This window comes from Asterias amurensis, chromosome 6 (genome assembly GCF_032118995.1).
Source record: "Asterias amurensis chromosome 6, ASM3211899v1".
NCBI lineage: Eukaryota > Metazoa > Echinodermata > Asteroidea > Forcipulatida > Asteriidae > Asterias > Asterias amurensis.
Genome location: NC_092653.1, coordinates 444,960 through 462,809, shown reverse-complemented (window position 1 = coordinate 462,809; position 17,850 = coordinate 444,960). Strand labels below are relative to the sequence as shown.

Genomic DNA, 17,850 nt, shown 5'->3' with positions numbered 1-17,850 from the left:
GTGAGAAACAGCTCCCTCTGAAGTGCCACAGTTTTCGAGAAAGAAGTATTTTGATTTCGAGACCTCAAGTTTAGAATTTGAGGTCACGAAATCAACCATCTAAACGCACAGAACTTCATGTGACAAGGGTGTTTCTTTCTTTCATTATTATCTCGCAAGTTCGATGACCGATTGACCTCAAATTTTCACAGGTTTGTTATTTTATGCTTATGTTGAGATACACCAGCTGTGAAGGCTAGTCTTTGACAATTACCAATAGTGTCCACTGCCTTTTAAGCCGTATTTTCTGCTGAGACCCAGTAACTTGGGCGCTGTAGGCCTACTCCTTTTATTCGAAATGCTGTCCATATCGGTCAGTAGGCCCTATCTAGCTAGATGACCGATAAAGACAAAATTTCGAAAAAATTCGTCCAGCGCCCCAGTACTGGGTCTATCTGCGTAGCAGCTTTATTAAATATTGGGCCCAGAACTCCAATTTTCCCACCGCGGATGTTATAGTTGGGACTACATGGAGGACGAGCTAATGTAAGTTTATGCAGGAAATAATATATAGGTTTGGCCTTGGGGGATGTTTGTGCTATCCTGCTTTTAATACGTAGAAGTCGACGTCACATCTCTTGCTTTATTTTCTTATGACATAATCTTTTATTGGGGGCAGCAACTGGGCAGTCCCATTGGATGTGTTTGTTTGCTGTCAGTTCGGTTCTTATAGAAAAACTTGCATCACTAACTGTGAAGCAGTTTAGTCACTCGAAATCACGTGTTGTATCTAAGGCGACTATACGCGTGGTGACTACGTCATTGGTCGAAAGTTCAGGGTCAACTTATGACAAGGTCCACATTGTTTTGGACAAACACATTCAGAAGATTGTCAAGTGACTCCGATACTAGGTTTTATCGATTCTTAGATTGCTAAAAAATAAATTACCGGGAAAAAAGGTATTCTGTCTCACTGTAAGTGTTTGTTGTATTTTCCCACATCAGACAAAAACATTACCACGCGAATACTTATATTTCATTTAAACTTCTGTATCGCGAAAATTTTCCATCATAACTTAATTGCTCATTCCCAACTTCAATTTGCGGTACTAGAATCGAATCATAAGTCCGACTCGTAAACTGGAATGCGACTCCAATATTTATCGATTATTGACGCTCGTATTTGGTATGGTGCTGTTGTTTGCGTTTATGGGTTGTAAATAGTGTACATAATTCCCTATACAGGCGGTATTGACGTACAGGAGCCATTCTTATTATATTACTGTTTGGTGTGTGGGCAAGGAAGCCGAATGCGAGGTGTGTGTTGGGCGGGATGTGTTGAAGGATTCACCGTTACTTTTCCCCGAATATCGACTGTTTTTTTATCGAAGGACTTGGTTGACGTGTAACTGAATTCATCTGCATCAAGAACAGAGAAAACCACGATATTAAGGAGGTAATTCTGAGCTGTTTGTTTGTGCCCCGTTTTTATTCTGGTTTCTAGGCTACGTCGAATTTACAACTACCGTAAAAAGCCGTACCCTGCGCCGTGTCAACATTCGTGTTGCATGCCATTTGGGATTTCCATTTGCCTGTCAATTCTCTGCAGTTGAGGTTGGTCCAGTTTTCGGACAGTTTCTCACAATGGCCCAATTTCATAAAGCTGTTAAAGCCAAAGCCATTGTTCCCTTTCAGTACAGAAAAAGGTTCGCAGATTTACAAATATTATTAACTTGCACTTACTTATCCTGGTGTCATTGTCATGTGTTTTCACTTTCAGTTTCAGTAGGAATAGGATAACAGGAAAATTGTTCACAATCAAAAACTAAATGATTTTTTTTTAAATCATCTATCCAATTTTTTAACAATAACACTTACATGTACACTTCATCGTGTGTTGAAATTTTTAAAGTTTTGGTTTTATGTTGCGAGAGACAGTCCGCCATTAACAGTGCTTAAACTTAAATGCATGCACGACATTGGATGGAGCAACGTCATAAGTTTTGACACGTTTCATTGGTTGGTATTTTATTGAATATTCAGAAGATAGTAATACTCAATCTAGCAGATAATAATTTTGTTTTGAACTTTCGAGGTTGGATGATGTTTCTTTGACTCATTTGAATGTTGGCATAATAATGCATTAGTTATTTGTACTAAAAATCAATCATTTTATAAATGTTTGAGCATAACCAACGACAGGAAACTTTATTCTCAGCATGATTAAGCCTGATGAAAATACAGACCTTGAGTAAACTGAATAGCTTCTGTCACTGGTGCAGCTTGACAATCTCGCGGTAAACGGGAATCAAAGTTGGGGTTCGAAAACATATGAGGGTCGATAACGTATGATGCTACGATAATACTAATTAAGTGACTTACAGTTACAGGGTTTACAGAAGGTAGTGGTGAAAGACTTCTCTTGAAATATTATTCCATGAAATGCTTTACTTTTTGAAAAAAACATTAAAACAATCATTCTCGATAGTGAGAATTACGGATTTATTTTAAACACATGTCATGACACGGCAAAATGTGCGGAAACAAGGGTGGGTTTTCCCGTTATTTTCTCCCATCTCCGATGACCGATTGAGCCTTAATGTTTACAGGTTTGCTATTTTATATAGAAGTTGTGATACACGAAGAGTGGGCCTTGGACAATACTGTTTACCGAAAATGCCCAATGGCTTTAAACAGAAAATACTGCTTAGCAAAGCAAAAAAGGGCATTTATATGGGATCATATGCCAGTCATCCCACTTGAAACAATTACAGACGGTGTATTTGCCACACATGTAATACAGACTGCAGACGTGAGTTGGTGTTTAACTTAAGCTTGAACTTTGGTTGAATTGTTGAACTTGAATATGTCTGACTGAGGAGCTGAGAGTGGGTACCCAGTTTCTGCTACGCAAAAATTGTCTGTGTTACACACTCGGTCTTTATGAATTTGAAAAAAAATTATTCAAAATGTCCTCTTTCCTTTAATAATTAAAATGATTGATGCTGACTGAGGTTGTTATCAGAAACGTAACCGCACCATTTCTACCGTCATGATGTCGGATGGTTTCTCTTTTTTCTTTGCCTATGCAATATTTGACACCTGCATGTACAAGCAATTTTTTGACCAGGCTTAAAAAAAAAAAAATGTTGCATGATTTTTTGTTGACTAAAATATCTTCTTTCCCTACCGAGTTGGGGATAGAGTTGGGGAAAAGTTTCAGCATCTCGGCACCACTTTTTCATTCATCTAATTTACCTAAATGAAATATTTCTTTTTGTAAAAACGAGTGAAAAAGTGGTGGAGGGATACTAAAAGTTTCCAGAGTTTCAAGAGCTGTCAAACCAAGTGTCATCTTTAGGTGTGGCAGCTTCTTGTAGATTTTGTCATTAATTGATATCATTTGTCATGTGTGTCATTGTATCAATGGGTGTGTCTATTTCCACTGAAGCAGGACACAGCATGTGGTTGAGCTCTGTGCTGTAGCTTTATAACCTTTGGCAATGCCAAGATCATCATGAACATCCAGTTCAAATATTAATTGATGTTATTGTCATTGAGATGTCTGTAAATGTGTGTAGTTATGTCCCTCGCTAACAGAGTACATCAAGAGTTTGATCGGTACTTCTGATGTGTACCCACCAAGTGTTACTGTTTTATTTTTTAATCCCTTTAGTTGAGTTGGCTTTATGAAGTGCCACTTTTTAAGAAGCCACTTTTATTCTATTGTTATTATTATTTGGTCATTTGAACATTCTCGTAAACCTTGCAATATGGAGTTTTGAAAGTCTGTGTTAGTTTGACTTCTTTGTTATTTTGACCTCTTTGTTATTTTGACCTCTTTGTTATTTTGACTTCTGTGTCCATCTACAGATTTCTTGCTGGCCTGATCTTCTCTGGCCAGTTTCTAACTGAGAGTTCCAAGATGGCGTTAACCACTACAGCCTCGCGCCTTCCACTCCATGTTAAAGCACGTTGGGAAACGTACCCAAACTCTGATGTTAAACGCTTCCCAGTACCTGATGATAAAGTGCCATGGTCAATGAGTTGGCCTGATTATGCTCCAGTTGAATACACTAATCCTAAAGTTCTTGCTGGACCAGTTTGGGCAGATCCAGAGATCAGGTATGTACCTCGTTTTCACTTAGTGTTACTTGGTTTTGCTTAGTAATCTATATTCTAAGTATAACTTACATAAAATTTGCTCTGTATTACTCATTTATGCTCAATATTGTAGGCAAATTGGTATGTCTTTTAGAGTGTTTGAAACTGCTAACAGGGAAACAGTTTCATCATTTCAAAGCAGCTTCTTAAAACGTTCTGTCTCTCGGTGCATTGACATCATTATTAGTATTATTATTATTTATTCTTACTTTTATTATAACAATAAATAAATAGGAGCAAGCAAACAAACTTAGCGTTAAATGGAAGGTACACGTGTGGTTATTGTCAAAGACCAGTCTACTAATTTGGTGTATCCCAACATTAGAATAAAATAACAAGCCTTTGAAAATTTGAACTAAATTGGTCATCTAAGTTGCGAGAAAATGGTGAGAGATGATGTGGGTCAGATGTGGGTCAGGGGTAGCCCTGGCGGCCTTACACTTTCGTATTGTACTACAGTGATGTCCTGGACATCAGGGTACACTTCTGGGGCGAAACATTTTCACAGCTTCATAACTCAAATCTTACCTGCAACAAGCCACTAATTTCAACAGATTCACACTCCATGGCAGTATGTATTTTTCTGCGTTGGGTTTTGATCGTTATATACTCTTCACAAATCCGTCATTTTCATGAAATAATGCAGCTCCCAACGTTAAGAAATTTAAAAAAAAATTCCTACTCTCACAGTCGGCCGTGTGTACGCAAGACGCACGACGCGCAAATCTTACGTTGCGTGTGCGTGTTAACGCTGTGCAGTCAATATAATGGTGACCAAGAATTTATGCGTCTTGAATGTCAATGTATTAGGTTAGGCCTGGGCGAATTATTTGAATATCCGGTTAATGGCGAATAGGTTTTCCTATCCGTAACCGCGAATGCCTTTTTTTTCTTAAAGGCACCTGGAAATAGAATTTTTTTTCTTTTAAACATAAGAGTATATGTTTATTAACAATAAAACAATTTTTTGAGTAATTGTTTGTCACGATTTATATGTTAAAAAAATTAATCAAGTGCTTGGGGGGGTTGACTCCGCCTACCCCTTTTGTGACATAAGAAAAGGAAGACTTTGCCTCTATCAAACATAGACCCCCCTCGATGCGTAGATAAACACACGTGCAAAAATACATGTAATTCTAAGACGTGAGTTTGTACGCTGCGAAAAAGGTTTTTTTTCTGGCATTTTTCCGGCAATGCCGACCAGGTGAATGCTGCTGGATGCAGCAAAACAACTAAAGATGGGGTCAGTCTTCATCTGTTTCCTGCAGATCCCAAGTATAGGCGGTTGTGGGCTGCGAAAGTCAGATTAACTAGAGCAAAGTGGTCCGGTCCGACATCTTTTTCAGCGCTGCAGCGAACACTTAGAGCCGTCGTGCTTCGAATTCGGGATACACAACTCATTTGACATGACGAGAAGAGCCATTCTTAAACACGACGCCGTCCCAACAATTTTTCTAGCTAGTGGGAAGTCGAAGAAGGTATCTGAAAGACGTGACGAACTCAGAGGAGCATTTGCTAAACGTGAAAAAATCCGGGTAAGTTTGAACTTTGAGGGTATGTTTTTAGCTTTTGCCAAGTGACACGATCTTTTGTTGGTACCGCATGCGATTCACCGTGCGTGCAGGTCCTATGTGACCGTCCGCCCATTATACAGCAGCCATAGTGCGTGTGTGCAGTCTGCTCCGTGGCCGTATTTCTATAATAATACGTAGGCAGACCCACATCTTACAACCCATTTGGTCACTAAAAAGTCGTATAGTTAAATAAAAAATAGCAGCAATAGCTTTTGTAAAAACCACTAGGCGTTCAACATGTTCAAGTTTCAATTTACGTATGTGTGTAAAATCGTGTCTAAATTTGTTTTGATGTGCCATGTTCCCAGACGTAATGTACGGGGGCCCGACTACAAATTTTCTCTCCAAATATCGCGCCTTGAAATACGTCACGAACAGCGCCCTCTCGGGTCGGGGCCTACTCGTAAATTTGTAAATACAATCAAAACTAAGATTTTTAAACCTTAGTTAACTTTTTATTCACATTCCTCTCATAAAAACACATATTTTAGTGACAAAAGCTTTATTTAAAAAAAATACCACTTCCAGGTGACTTTAACCGGATATCCGCATAGGGTGCGAATAACTATTTATAAACCGGATAGTTCTGTAATTACAACCAAGTAACCGAATATTCTTTAATATCCGAATATCCGCGGACGTCGGGCGACAACTGACATGAATGTTTTGTCTGAATCCTAATGAAACTTCTGATAAAGCCATTGGACCCTTTTGGTACAGAAAAAAAAAAAAGTTCACAGATTTACAAATAGTTTACAGGGTTTACAGAAGGTAATGGTGAAAGACTTCTCTTGAAATATTAGTCCATGAAATGCTTTTTGAGAAAACGGTAAAACAATATAAATTCTCGTTAACGAGAATTACGGATTTATTTTAAACACATGTCATGACACGGCGAAACGCGCGGAAACATGGGTGGGTTTTTCCGTTGTTTTCTCCAACTCCAATGACCGATTGAGCCTAAACTTTCAAAGGTTTGTTATTTGATATAGAAGTTGTGGTACACAAAGTGTGGGCCTTGGACAACACTGTTTACCGAAAGGGTCCAATGGCTTTAAGACAGCATCAAACAGCATAAATTAAGTATTTAACTATGCTCACCTCCGTGAAGAGTTAAAACAATGACATTTCTGTTGTAATTTGTTCAAAGATTACAAAAGTTTTCCTTCACGTAGAGTCATCCACGATCAAAAGAAAAAGCAAATCGCCATCTTTAAATAAGATCCGGTCATTTTTATGAATGAACTGAGTGACACTGTCTAAAACTAATATCAATCCGCCCAGAAGATCTCATTCACAAACGAACCATGCCTCTAGCGGCGAAAAAAACTATTCGAATATCCGGTTAATTTCGGATAGTTGGCCAGCGGTATCCGAATAACAAAATTTTACTATTCGCCCAGCACTGGAATGTATACACGTACGCACGGCAACAGACAACACTGTGAGAAAACGATCAAAATGGGAATTTTTTTACGTTGGGAGCGGCATTATTTCACGAAAATGACAGATTTGTGAAGAATATATGACGACAAAAACCCACCGAGAAAAATGTATGCTGCCATAGAATGTGAATCTGTTGAAGTTAGTGGCGTGTTGCAGGTAAGATTTGAGTTATGAAGCTTTGAAACGGGCCTTCATAGTTAGGACTCTGTATCTGTGTACAGAGGAAGAGTCCTATATAGGGCTTGGTCAGGGGCAGTATAAGTCAAATGAACTACACTGTATGCAGGTAGGCAGTCAACACATAACAAAAACCTTGACAGGACAAGATATAAAAACGATGATATCTGAGACCTGAATCATGTCAGAGCCATGGAATTTCATCATTTTTAAACATGTTGAAAGGTCAAGGCCATTTTTTATTTTGAAAATGGCACTTCCATTGGAAAATGTTAAAGTCAATGTGAAACTTTTGAAGGATACCAGGACCAGGGGCAACAGAGGCTCTGGCATTCGTGATGGCATCCGTTGCCTGCGTGTCATTCCAGGCCTGCTGTCAATAGTTAGAGACAATTTGTGAATGTTTTGGGTCCGAGTATGGATGTGGCGGTTCTCAGCAGGGATGGGAACGTTCTTCATGTAGTTCTCAGCTTGTACATTATACATCCTGTTACAGTGTTAGCAGGAAAGGGTTGTATTCAGTAGGTTTCCTGTTAATGCTCAAAGGGTGTTTACAGGTCAAGCTTCAGTAAAGCTGATCAGCTAAAATCCTTTCCTTGTTATTTTTAACTGTAGTAGCAAACTGAAACAGTAAACACTGGGTGAAAATTGTTAGCAAAGAGAGTTTCTTTTAAAGTGTGTTGATGGAGGAGGAAGAAACAAGAGAGTCATTGAGGGAGAATAAACTGGTTCAACCTAGCCCTAATATCAATTTAGCTTTAAATGTTGTTGTTAATATTGTTCATTTAGCCACAATAAAACAAAGACAATATACATTAGGCAAAAGTACCAAATGGGCCAAGATACCAGAGGTTTTGTAAAAAGACTAGAGTTTCCAAAAATTGCCACTCAAGATAATTTCAAATTTGTTTTTCAATCATGTTCATAGTTAAAGTGTTTCGACAGTTTCCCATTTTAAATATATTTTAATGATATTCTTCCTACTGATTTCCCATGTGTACACGTACATGTACATTGTGTAGGTCAGGCTTTGTAAATGATAAACATTCCTACTTTTTTTAAAGGACCAAATCATACCTCTGCCTTCGTGCATCATCAAGCTAATCCACCTCCACAGTACTTAAGCAGCATGCAGCATCAGAGTCCAGCTTTCTCCAGAAGACGATCAGAGCATACTTATCGAAACGTCGAGTTAAAACCAACGGTTCTTTTCAAAACCACCCCCAACTCATTAGAGATAGTCATTACATAGTGTTACCGCAAACCTTTCTATATGAAATCATACCTGCAATTACATTTATGTGTGGTTTTAAATGTAGATGTTTTATATCATTGAGTTTACATGGATTTAATTTAAAACATCACTAAGACGGTAATTTTGTTCTTATTTTCTTCAGAGGGCCCAAAGCAGTGAAGATGAAATTCAACCGTGTTGATGGAATAATAAATAGACGAAGTCACATGAAACCTGATTATGATACACCAAACGGCGTGCCAAGGTGAGTCACAATGAATCTGTACAACCACTTCTATAAATGTAATGGTGTGAAAGTATGAAATAATATTGCCTTGCTTGCTCATAACTCCTGGAATTGGTTTGTTAAAATGTGCTAGAATCTACATCTAGGACATTTTAATTGGGTCATACTCTACGCGCCTGCTCAAGAATGGTAATTACCATTCTTGAGCAGGCGGGTGCATGATGTTAAAGAGCAACTGGTCACCTCTCATTCTTCTTTGATCTTGTGATGTCTAACTGTTTGCAGTTAAGGATGACCATGTAGAAACATGGTTCGTTTTATCGCGTATGAGCATGCAAATAGTCACCCTTAGGAGCCAATGAGCGTTGTTTTTCAGTAGATCCCTCCCAGAGGTTATTGATGAGAGTCATCGATGCAGAGCTCTGCCCATTATAGCAAGGCTTAGTCAGGGTAGACTGTCCATTTCCTTATAGTGAAAATGGTTTTGCTGTTTGTTATTTTTAACTTGATTGATTCCTTAGTTATAGAAATTCAAATCTCTTATTCTTACACCACCTCCAAACTTGCATATTCAGAAGTTATTTCATAACTCGTTGTGTCAGTGAAAAAACTTTGTTACCTCCAAATTTTAAATTGTCACAACTCGCTTAAAATAGTCTGGATGTACACACAAAATAAGTATACTTTGAGATACATTTATTACATTTTGCATGAAGCATTTTGTGCGAGATATGGCACTTTTGCAAATTCAAGATACAGCATTTTCCCACTGAAGTGACAAAACTATAGTGTGGAATGTCAAATTTCCTATGCTGCCTGTCATAATTTGAATGACCAGAAATGATCAATGAATCACTGTGATCAATGCTGTGTGGCTTTGAGTATACAACTCTTGGTTAATGGTGAGGAAGTTCAGTCTCCATAACTTGTACATTTCAGGAATCCTTGTGGTAGGACAGGAATCACAGGTAGAGGAGAGCTTGGGAAGTGGGGTCCTAATCATGCTGCAGACCCTCTAGTCACAAGGTAAGTTTACTTCAGAAGTGTCTAGAAACTTCTCTTTAAAAAGAACGCTGCCATTTTGAAAAAGGTACCTGGTCACACTTGATCATACAGAATCATCTTCGGGGATAGATGGTGGATTATCGTGGGGTTGGCAATCTCCATCGTGACATTCACAAGATTTCTCAGTTAAAGTGACCCGGCTTGATGCAAGTCAGTTATGTCACAGCAGAAGCAAATCGCTTCTGCTGTGACAATAAGTATTGTCATGTCATCTAGTTACTGATTCACAATTTCTTGTTTTGTTCAATTAATAATTATAAATATTAAACCAATGTTTGTATGGGAGAGATTGGCTTGTTGCCAGCTTGGTGTTAGTATCCCCTTGTGGGATATTGCTGAGTTACCCTGAAGGAAAGATCATCTAATAAAACAAACAAACAAACAGACATCACCACAAGCTAATAATAATAATAAAATACAGCATTTATAAGGCGAACTTTTGAAAAGAGAAATATTCAAAGGCGCTGGTCAAGTTTTGTCAAGATGTTGGAAAGCAAGCTGTCTATATAATATATATAGACTCTGTTTATTGTTGTTATTATTATTGTTTTGAAATGTTTACTTTTCTTACTTTTTTCATAGATGGAAACGAGATGATAATGGACAAGAACAAATTGATCCTAAAACTAAGAAGAAGATTTTACAATTTATAGCAATTTGTAGGAAGGACTCTGGAGAATGGGCTATACCAGGGGTAAGTGTTTCTTGTTTACTGAAGATAAAGTTAAGTTCTTAGAAACTAAGGTGTGCTGTAACATCATGTAATTATCTTATAGTGTGAGTGGTTGCGGTTGTGTAGAGACCTAGTCTTTTGTCAAGGCGTTCGTGGCTTGGACAGCTTCGTAGAGTCGCGATCCAAAGAGACTGGAAGGGGAGACCACTCGCGCAGGTCGAGTTGCATTTGAAATTGCATTATTCATGACTTGCATGCAAAGTGCCCAACAACTAACCAGTCAAAACATGGACTTTTTCCTAAAATTATTTTCTAAACAACTCGATTTTGGTTTTTCTTAATAAATCTAACATTTTTGCTACCAAATTGTAGCACAAGTCAAACCAATCAGAAGCATACATAAACAAATTATGCATAATTTGTTTATGTACACAATGTATGCTTCTGAAGAAAAGGCAAGTTGAAAAAGGTGAAATCTTTTGTTTGTCTTTCCTTGTGAGGGCTACCAGTATACGACATGAGAATAAACCATAGAGTTATGTATTAGAACTAGAGGGCGCACTGGCCTATATAAGCGACCCGACATGTGCGCAGGCGGCCATTTTCTAAGTTGACAAAACTGGCATCGCACAGTGTGTGTTTTTGCGGCCATTTTGTAAGTTGACAAAACAGCATCGCGTAGCGTTCAATAAACACAAACTCCAACGTGTGTTTCATATTCAACGCGCATACAGAATGACGCGCGCGTCTCCTTGCGGTCTCGTCGCGTTTGTGCAAGAAGCATCACCAGTGCGCCCTCTAGTTCTTATATATAACTCTATGGAACTCTATGGAATAAACCCTGACAACATTCAGGCGTATTCTTGGAAGGATTGGGTCTCATCATCATATAAGAGTAGGCAGAGTTACTCATCCCAAATATACAATGTCTTGACTTTGTCTTGAATGATGTCTCAGGGAATGGTTGATGCAGGAGAGACAGTTTCAGTAACCCTAAGGAGAGAGTTTGGTGAAGAAGCTATGAATTCGCTGGATGCTCCTAAGAAAGATCAGAAGAAAATAGAGAAAGCTGTCAAGGACTTATTCAAGCATGGAATTGAGGTACTTAATCAAAGTTAAGGAATAATGTGTACTGAGCCAAGTTCTGATTGTTACGTACACAGGCCTGGAATTACATATTCATTTAGGGCAAGGCCACTTTGGACTTTGACTTTATTTTATTTTATTTTGATTAATTAAAAACTTGTTTAAACAACATGTGTACATGCAGGTCAGACCTTGTACTAAATAAAATATTACTACTTGTTTTCAAGGATTTCATATCATGCTTGGTAGTAATACTTTGCTATTTCACACTTGATGATGTCATGATGATGTCACTGGTGTTTTACTGCATTGAGTGCTGTAACAGGGTCCTGCATTCCCTGCAGGAGTGAAGAGACAATGGTTTCTGATTCTTCAGCAAAACGGTCAACAATCTGTGACATCATCAATAAATGAAGGTCATCCTCGCTACCATGGGAAGTGCGAAAAAGGGAAACTGACAGACAGAAAAAAAAAACTTTCCAAAAGCGGGACCGCAGGCTCTTTATTTGTTGCGAACCTCCACAAAAACAACAACACAGAAGAAACGTCTCTAATCCCTGGGAGGGAACCTCCGAATCCGTGTCTTTGATTGGCTGTCATATACGCGCAAAATTTGAAACGCCCTTCATTTTCAAAAAGCTCAATACGCCGAATTGGTGCGTATAAAGATGTACGTATTCACTTTTTTGTCACGCAACACTGAACGCCAAGGCAAGTTTATGACTTTTATTACACACAGAGCATCCAGCGTGTGCGCGACTAATGCCCAACACAGAACGGATCAACCACAGGACTAATTGTAATATCCCATATATTTGGATATTTTGGAGTTACACTTCCAGGGGTTATGATCGAGCAAGGCATGCTGGGGAAAAATGGCGCGGCGAGATCGATCACCCCTGGGAACGAGGTTGAATGAAGGTCTATTAGGACATTAAAGGAACACGTTGCCTTGTGTGACAGGTGAAACCTGTCATGGTTTTGTTTTCTCTGCTTAATTGGTTAATTTCCTTTGATTTTAACAAAGAGGTGATCTCCATGGTTTTACTTTCGTCCAGTACACTGATTGCATCTGTGGGAATGTTCTTCTGTTCTTCAGCCAATCTTAATCTTAATCTTTGCACCCCATGGTCATTGTTTCTTGGGACCTGAAACCACAAGTAGCACTAGTCTCATTTGCATACTCCTTTTATTGATAGTTGTTTCATGTTTATTCATTAGCTTAGTCATAGCCCAGGAATGCAGTACACTGGTTCCTGTGGGTCTTTTTTCATAATCTTAATTCAGTTGTTCATAAGACATCATTCTGTAAGGAGTATTTTTAATAGAGATAGTTTTGTACAGCGCTGGCTGCGCGCGGTTTCCACTGTTGGAAAATAAAACACATTATCTTCATCACAATGTTGTTTCCAGACTTGATAAAGAACCCTCTGTGTCACATTTTCTCGGTGTCACACTTGAATCGGTCGAGTTGGTCTTTGAAAAGCGTTTGTAACCGTTTTTTATAAAATGCATATGGTTGGAAAGATGTTTTAAAAGTAGAATACAATGATCCACACAAACATGCCTCGAAATTGCGTGGTTTTCCTTTTACCTTGTCGACTTACACGTCGGCCATTTATGGGGGTCAAAATTTTGACTCCCATAAATGGCCGACCATGTTAGTTCGCACAGTAGAAGGAAAACCACGCAATTTCGAGGCAAACTTGTGTGGATCATTGTATTCTACTTTTAAAACATCTTTTCAACCATATGCATTTTATAAAAAACGGTTACAAACGCTTTTGTTTTGACCAACTCGTCCGATCCAAGGCAACCTGTTCCTTTAATAAAAGTACCCTTCTTTGACCTCATTTGACCTTATTTAACCTTGTGACCTTTTAATTGTAGGTATACCGTGGCTATGTGGATGATCCACGCAACACAGACAATTGTTGGATGGAAACGATTGCAGTGAACTTCCATGATGGTACAGGGAATAGCGTTGGTAAGTTTGCCCTGCATGCCGGTGACGACGCTGGAGCAGTACAATGGACAGACATCAGCGCGAGTTTAAAACTGTTCGCTAGCCACGAGTCATTTATTGAAAAGGTAGCTATTAGATTAGATGCGCACTGGTAAAAATAAGTCTACCTCTATGGTTTATATAGTGGCCATATTGTCTGTTTCCCTTTGTTTTATAATGATAACAGCACTCATACATACAACGTGACCAGACTATTTTTCAATTCAGTCCCCCCCATAGTGGAAGGCAATCTAGATGGCTTCGCCTATCAGGTTATTTCCAAAGAAACAGAACTTGGAGAATGCTTTGTGTGTAGTCAGTGTATGCTTTGAGTTCATTCATGTGTGTGCTTCCAGTTTATTTATTGTAAACTGTAGATTTCCTATAATTGGTTAGTTTTGCCATACGGGCCTATCACATGGTATATCTAATGCTACTCTCTGTCCATAGCTGACATAGAGGTCTTGCACAGCACACACAACAACACAGTTATAGGTCAGCATTCTCTGTGTTCTATTTCTATAAGTATTTCTCCCTAGTTTGTAATAGTCAGGCTAATATGTGTTAAGCCCCTCCATTTCTCTCTCTCTCTCTCAGTCAATGTGCTCGACTTTGAGGAAAAGTTCCTCAATTTTATTTGAATTGGTTCTAGTATCATTGAAATCTTGCTTTATGTAATGAATTAGATAATCCATAATGATATTATAAGATTTATGTCTAACTACATGATGCTGGTAAGCAGGAAAAAGTGCTCAGCAGGGAACCAGTTTCACCTTTTCAACAGTCAGTTTGTCCATTACCTTTAAGGCTAGATATGTCATCATGGCAATCTAGATACTAGTCATTAAGGTACTGCAGGGCTGTATGCTTCGTTTTTGAAAGGGCAAGGGCACCAAGGCATTTTCTCTTTGGCAAAGGGCACCCTATGAGGAAATTGTAAATTTCTACTGTAGCATTTCAAGGGCACCAAGGCAATGGCAAGGGGCAACGGAGGCAATGGCCTCCGTTGCCTCCGTGAAGTATCAGGCCTGGGTACTGGAGGCAATCACCTCTATGCCCCTGGTCAATGTCTTGGTGCCCCTAAAAATGTGATCTTAATTAAAAATGCTTGCCCCAACAAGGACAAAGTATCAGGCTTGGCAATACATGGTATGTTGACTGGTGACTTCCTTCTGCTGAGCTAGTTCTCTCTGCTTATATTAGCAGTGTTTGCTCTTAGCAACTCTATGAAACTATTACTTATTTCTAGATAGCAACTGATGTATATAAATGTTTTATACAAGGGTTAGGGCCTGCTTATAATATGCAGATGAAAATGCTTAACCCTTCTACTGTGTGACCATTCGTTTAAAACCGGCATGGTCTTGGCCATGTGATAAAGGCCCAAGCCGAAGGCAGGATTTTCATTTACTTCTGTAGGAGTGCGATGCGATGGTTGATTGATATTTAAACTTCAGTATTTAATGTTCGCGCAATATTATAGATCATAAGTAGGATTCTCTTGGAGACGATCAGAGCATACTGATCGAAACGTCAAGTTGAAACCAATGGTTCGGTTCAGAACTAGCCCAACTCATTGAGAGATAATCATTACATGGTGTTACCGCAAACTTTCCCATGTTATAGATCATCTTAGAAAAACTTGGACATACTTAATATTGGTTAACAGCGTCTATTTTAATGTCTTGTTTTGTGTGTGTTCATGTTATAGATGAATGAACAAAGTAATTTAAATGGTATTTCATAGGAAAAGGCTATATACAGATATTGATATATTAATATCTATATCTATGTGTAGACAAATATTTTTTAAATTAATCTTATTTAAAATAAGTACTATAGCCATGCTTGTTTATTGATTGTAAAATGTGGTGTTTCTGTAACCAGAAATTAAGGCCTTATGTGCCATTTGGCTCACAGAGGGCAACTAAGAGAAACTTTCTTGTCTTTGTACATTTTTGTGATTGCATCTTGTTTGGTTAATGGATAGAAGATTTGGGAACATAATGTGGTAGCAATTGGCCAATATCACAAAGAGTTAAGATTAATCTTAGTTGTGTACAAAAAGAGCAAATTCAAATCACAAAGGTGATGTGATCTACTCATCTAAAAGATGAATCTTAGTGCTTTGTGAAATCGAGTCCAAGTTCCCACCCTTGGACAAATACAGATCCTAGGTGACTACAAGGATAACCCACTGGGTACAAATCTATTTTAATATAAAATGTGGCATCATACAATTATTTATAACCGGTTATTGTTTGCATTTTTTCTAAATCCCTTCTACACGGTTATATTATACAATTGAGGGAATGTACGCATGAATGGATAGCGATGGAAATTCATACTGATAGGTTGGATCGGGCGGGTATTAGAATCAAACATGGGTTTTTGATTGAATTTATGTTTTTTTCTAGATGGTTCAATCTGATTCTCCATTTGGATAACCTATTTACAAAGAGTATTTTATGCAGTGTTTTCTCTTGCTTTAGTAGAATTTTTAAAAAATGGCGTGCGTTTTTGCAGGACAACATGGTTTGTAATCCTTTGACACTGTTTGATGTTGCGCTTATACCCTGTCTTAAAGCCATTGGACACTTTTGGTACAGAACAAAAAATTAAAGTTCACAGATTTACAAATAACTTACAGGGTTTACAGAAGGAAGTGGTGAAAGACTTCTTTTGAAATATTATTCCATGAAATGCTTTACTTTTTGAGAAAACATTAAAACATTACCAAATCTCGATATCGAGAATTATGGATTTATTTTAAACGCATGTCATGACACGGCGATATGTGCAGAAACAAGGGTGGGTTTTCCCGTTATTTTCTCCCGACTCCGATGGCTGATTGAGCCTAAATTTTCACAGGTTTGTTATTTTATATATAAGTTGTGGTACACGAAGTGTGGGCATTGGACAATACTGTTTACCAAAAGTGTCCAATGGCTTTAAAGAGACCACACTGATTTATGAATAATACATGATATAAATTATTACTTATAGAATGACCCCAAATGCCACTGAAATAATGTCTTCTTATATTGCGCTGCTGCCCTGAAGAAAAAAAATCGCTTTAATTTTTTACTTGAATGTATAAAGTTATAAATCATATTATTGTAAGTGTGCATACTGCTAACTTTAGATCAGTGTTTGTTTAATAAATGGTTGCTTTTTGTATTTTTATGAATTTGGACTTTCCTGAGATCATATTTTTGATGAGAACTGTGCCCCCACCCCAACCCTGTACCACACTCTCTCAGCACCACACCACTCACAAGATATTTTGTTTAATAAAACAAATTTGATTTACAAGACGTGTTTTCTTAATTTATCCAAAAATTAAAAGGGGATTTTGTGTCACTAGAAGTTTGCAATTGATTAAAAGTTTTTAAAAACAGTTTTGGAGGAAATATTGAAATTATAGAAAAGCAAGCAAGTTATTTGTATATTTTTAGCATGTGATAAAAAAAAATGTGATATTTTATTTAGAACTTACAGATTATTCGATCACACCAGCTGAGAATTGAATGTAGAATATTACAGCATTATGACTATTGGGATATTCTGATGTTATTCAATAGACCTTATATTATTATGGGATGGCCTAGATACCAGGCATTCCATCCATATTGCAAATGGTATTAAACAAATGCCCAGATAGGAATATATTCACAAATCACATAACATTTTACAATGAGTTACCTATTCAGTTTCCGTTGTGGTTTATTACTTTATTATATTCTTTAATTGATTTGAGTCGTGGCATATGGGCTAAAACTTGCACATGCAACAGTTATCTTGAATTTTGGCATTGAAACGACCATCCGCTGGAGCATTTATTTTTATGGAAGTTTGCACAGTTCAATAATCTTTTAACCTTTTTAAGCTTAAACAAAGCATGTATACAAAAATGATGTGATTGGAGCTATTGATGGTATAATTCTCTGTTTGACCTTCTTTTTGGTTTAATAGTGTTTCAATTTAATGTAGACTTGAATCCTGTCTAACCATTTTCATGGTTACAGTTACATCTTATATTAAAAATGTGTAGAATTTTCCTTCAATCTTCACTTCGTTGTTTTTTATATGAAACTGCTAATAAACCTCTACTATAAACAAATTGAAAAGCTAAAGTGTTTCTGTCTTATGTATTTTGAGGAATGTTGTTATAGGTATTGTATTTGTATATGGAGTTAC

The 17,850-nt window shown here is 37.7% G+C and overlaps 1 protein-coding gene across 1 annotated transcript; it reads left to right on the top strand.

Moving 5' to 3' along the window:
* The first annotated feature begins 1,278 nt into the window (after nt 1-1,278).
* On the top strand, nt 1,279-16,150 carry LOC139937955 (ADP-ribose pyrophosphatase, mitochondrial-like). Its single transcript, XM_071933260.1, has 7 exons — nt 1,279-1,435; nt 3,853-4,104; nt 8,738-8,839; nt 9,761-9,847; nt 10,469-10,580; nt 11,517-11,660; nt 13,536-16,150. Exons 2-7 carry the CDS (start codon nt 3,905-3,907, stop codon nt 13,764-13,766), a joined length of 876 nt encoding a protein of 291 aa, XP_071789361.1. The 5' UTR covers nt 1,279-1,435; nt 3,853-3,904; the 3' UTR covers nt 13,767-16,150.
* The last annotated feature ends 1,700 nt before the right edge of the window (nt 16,151-17,850 follow it).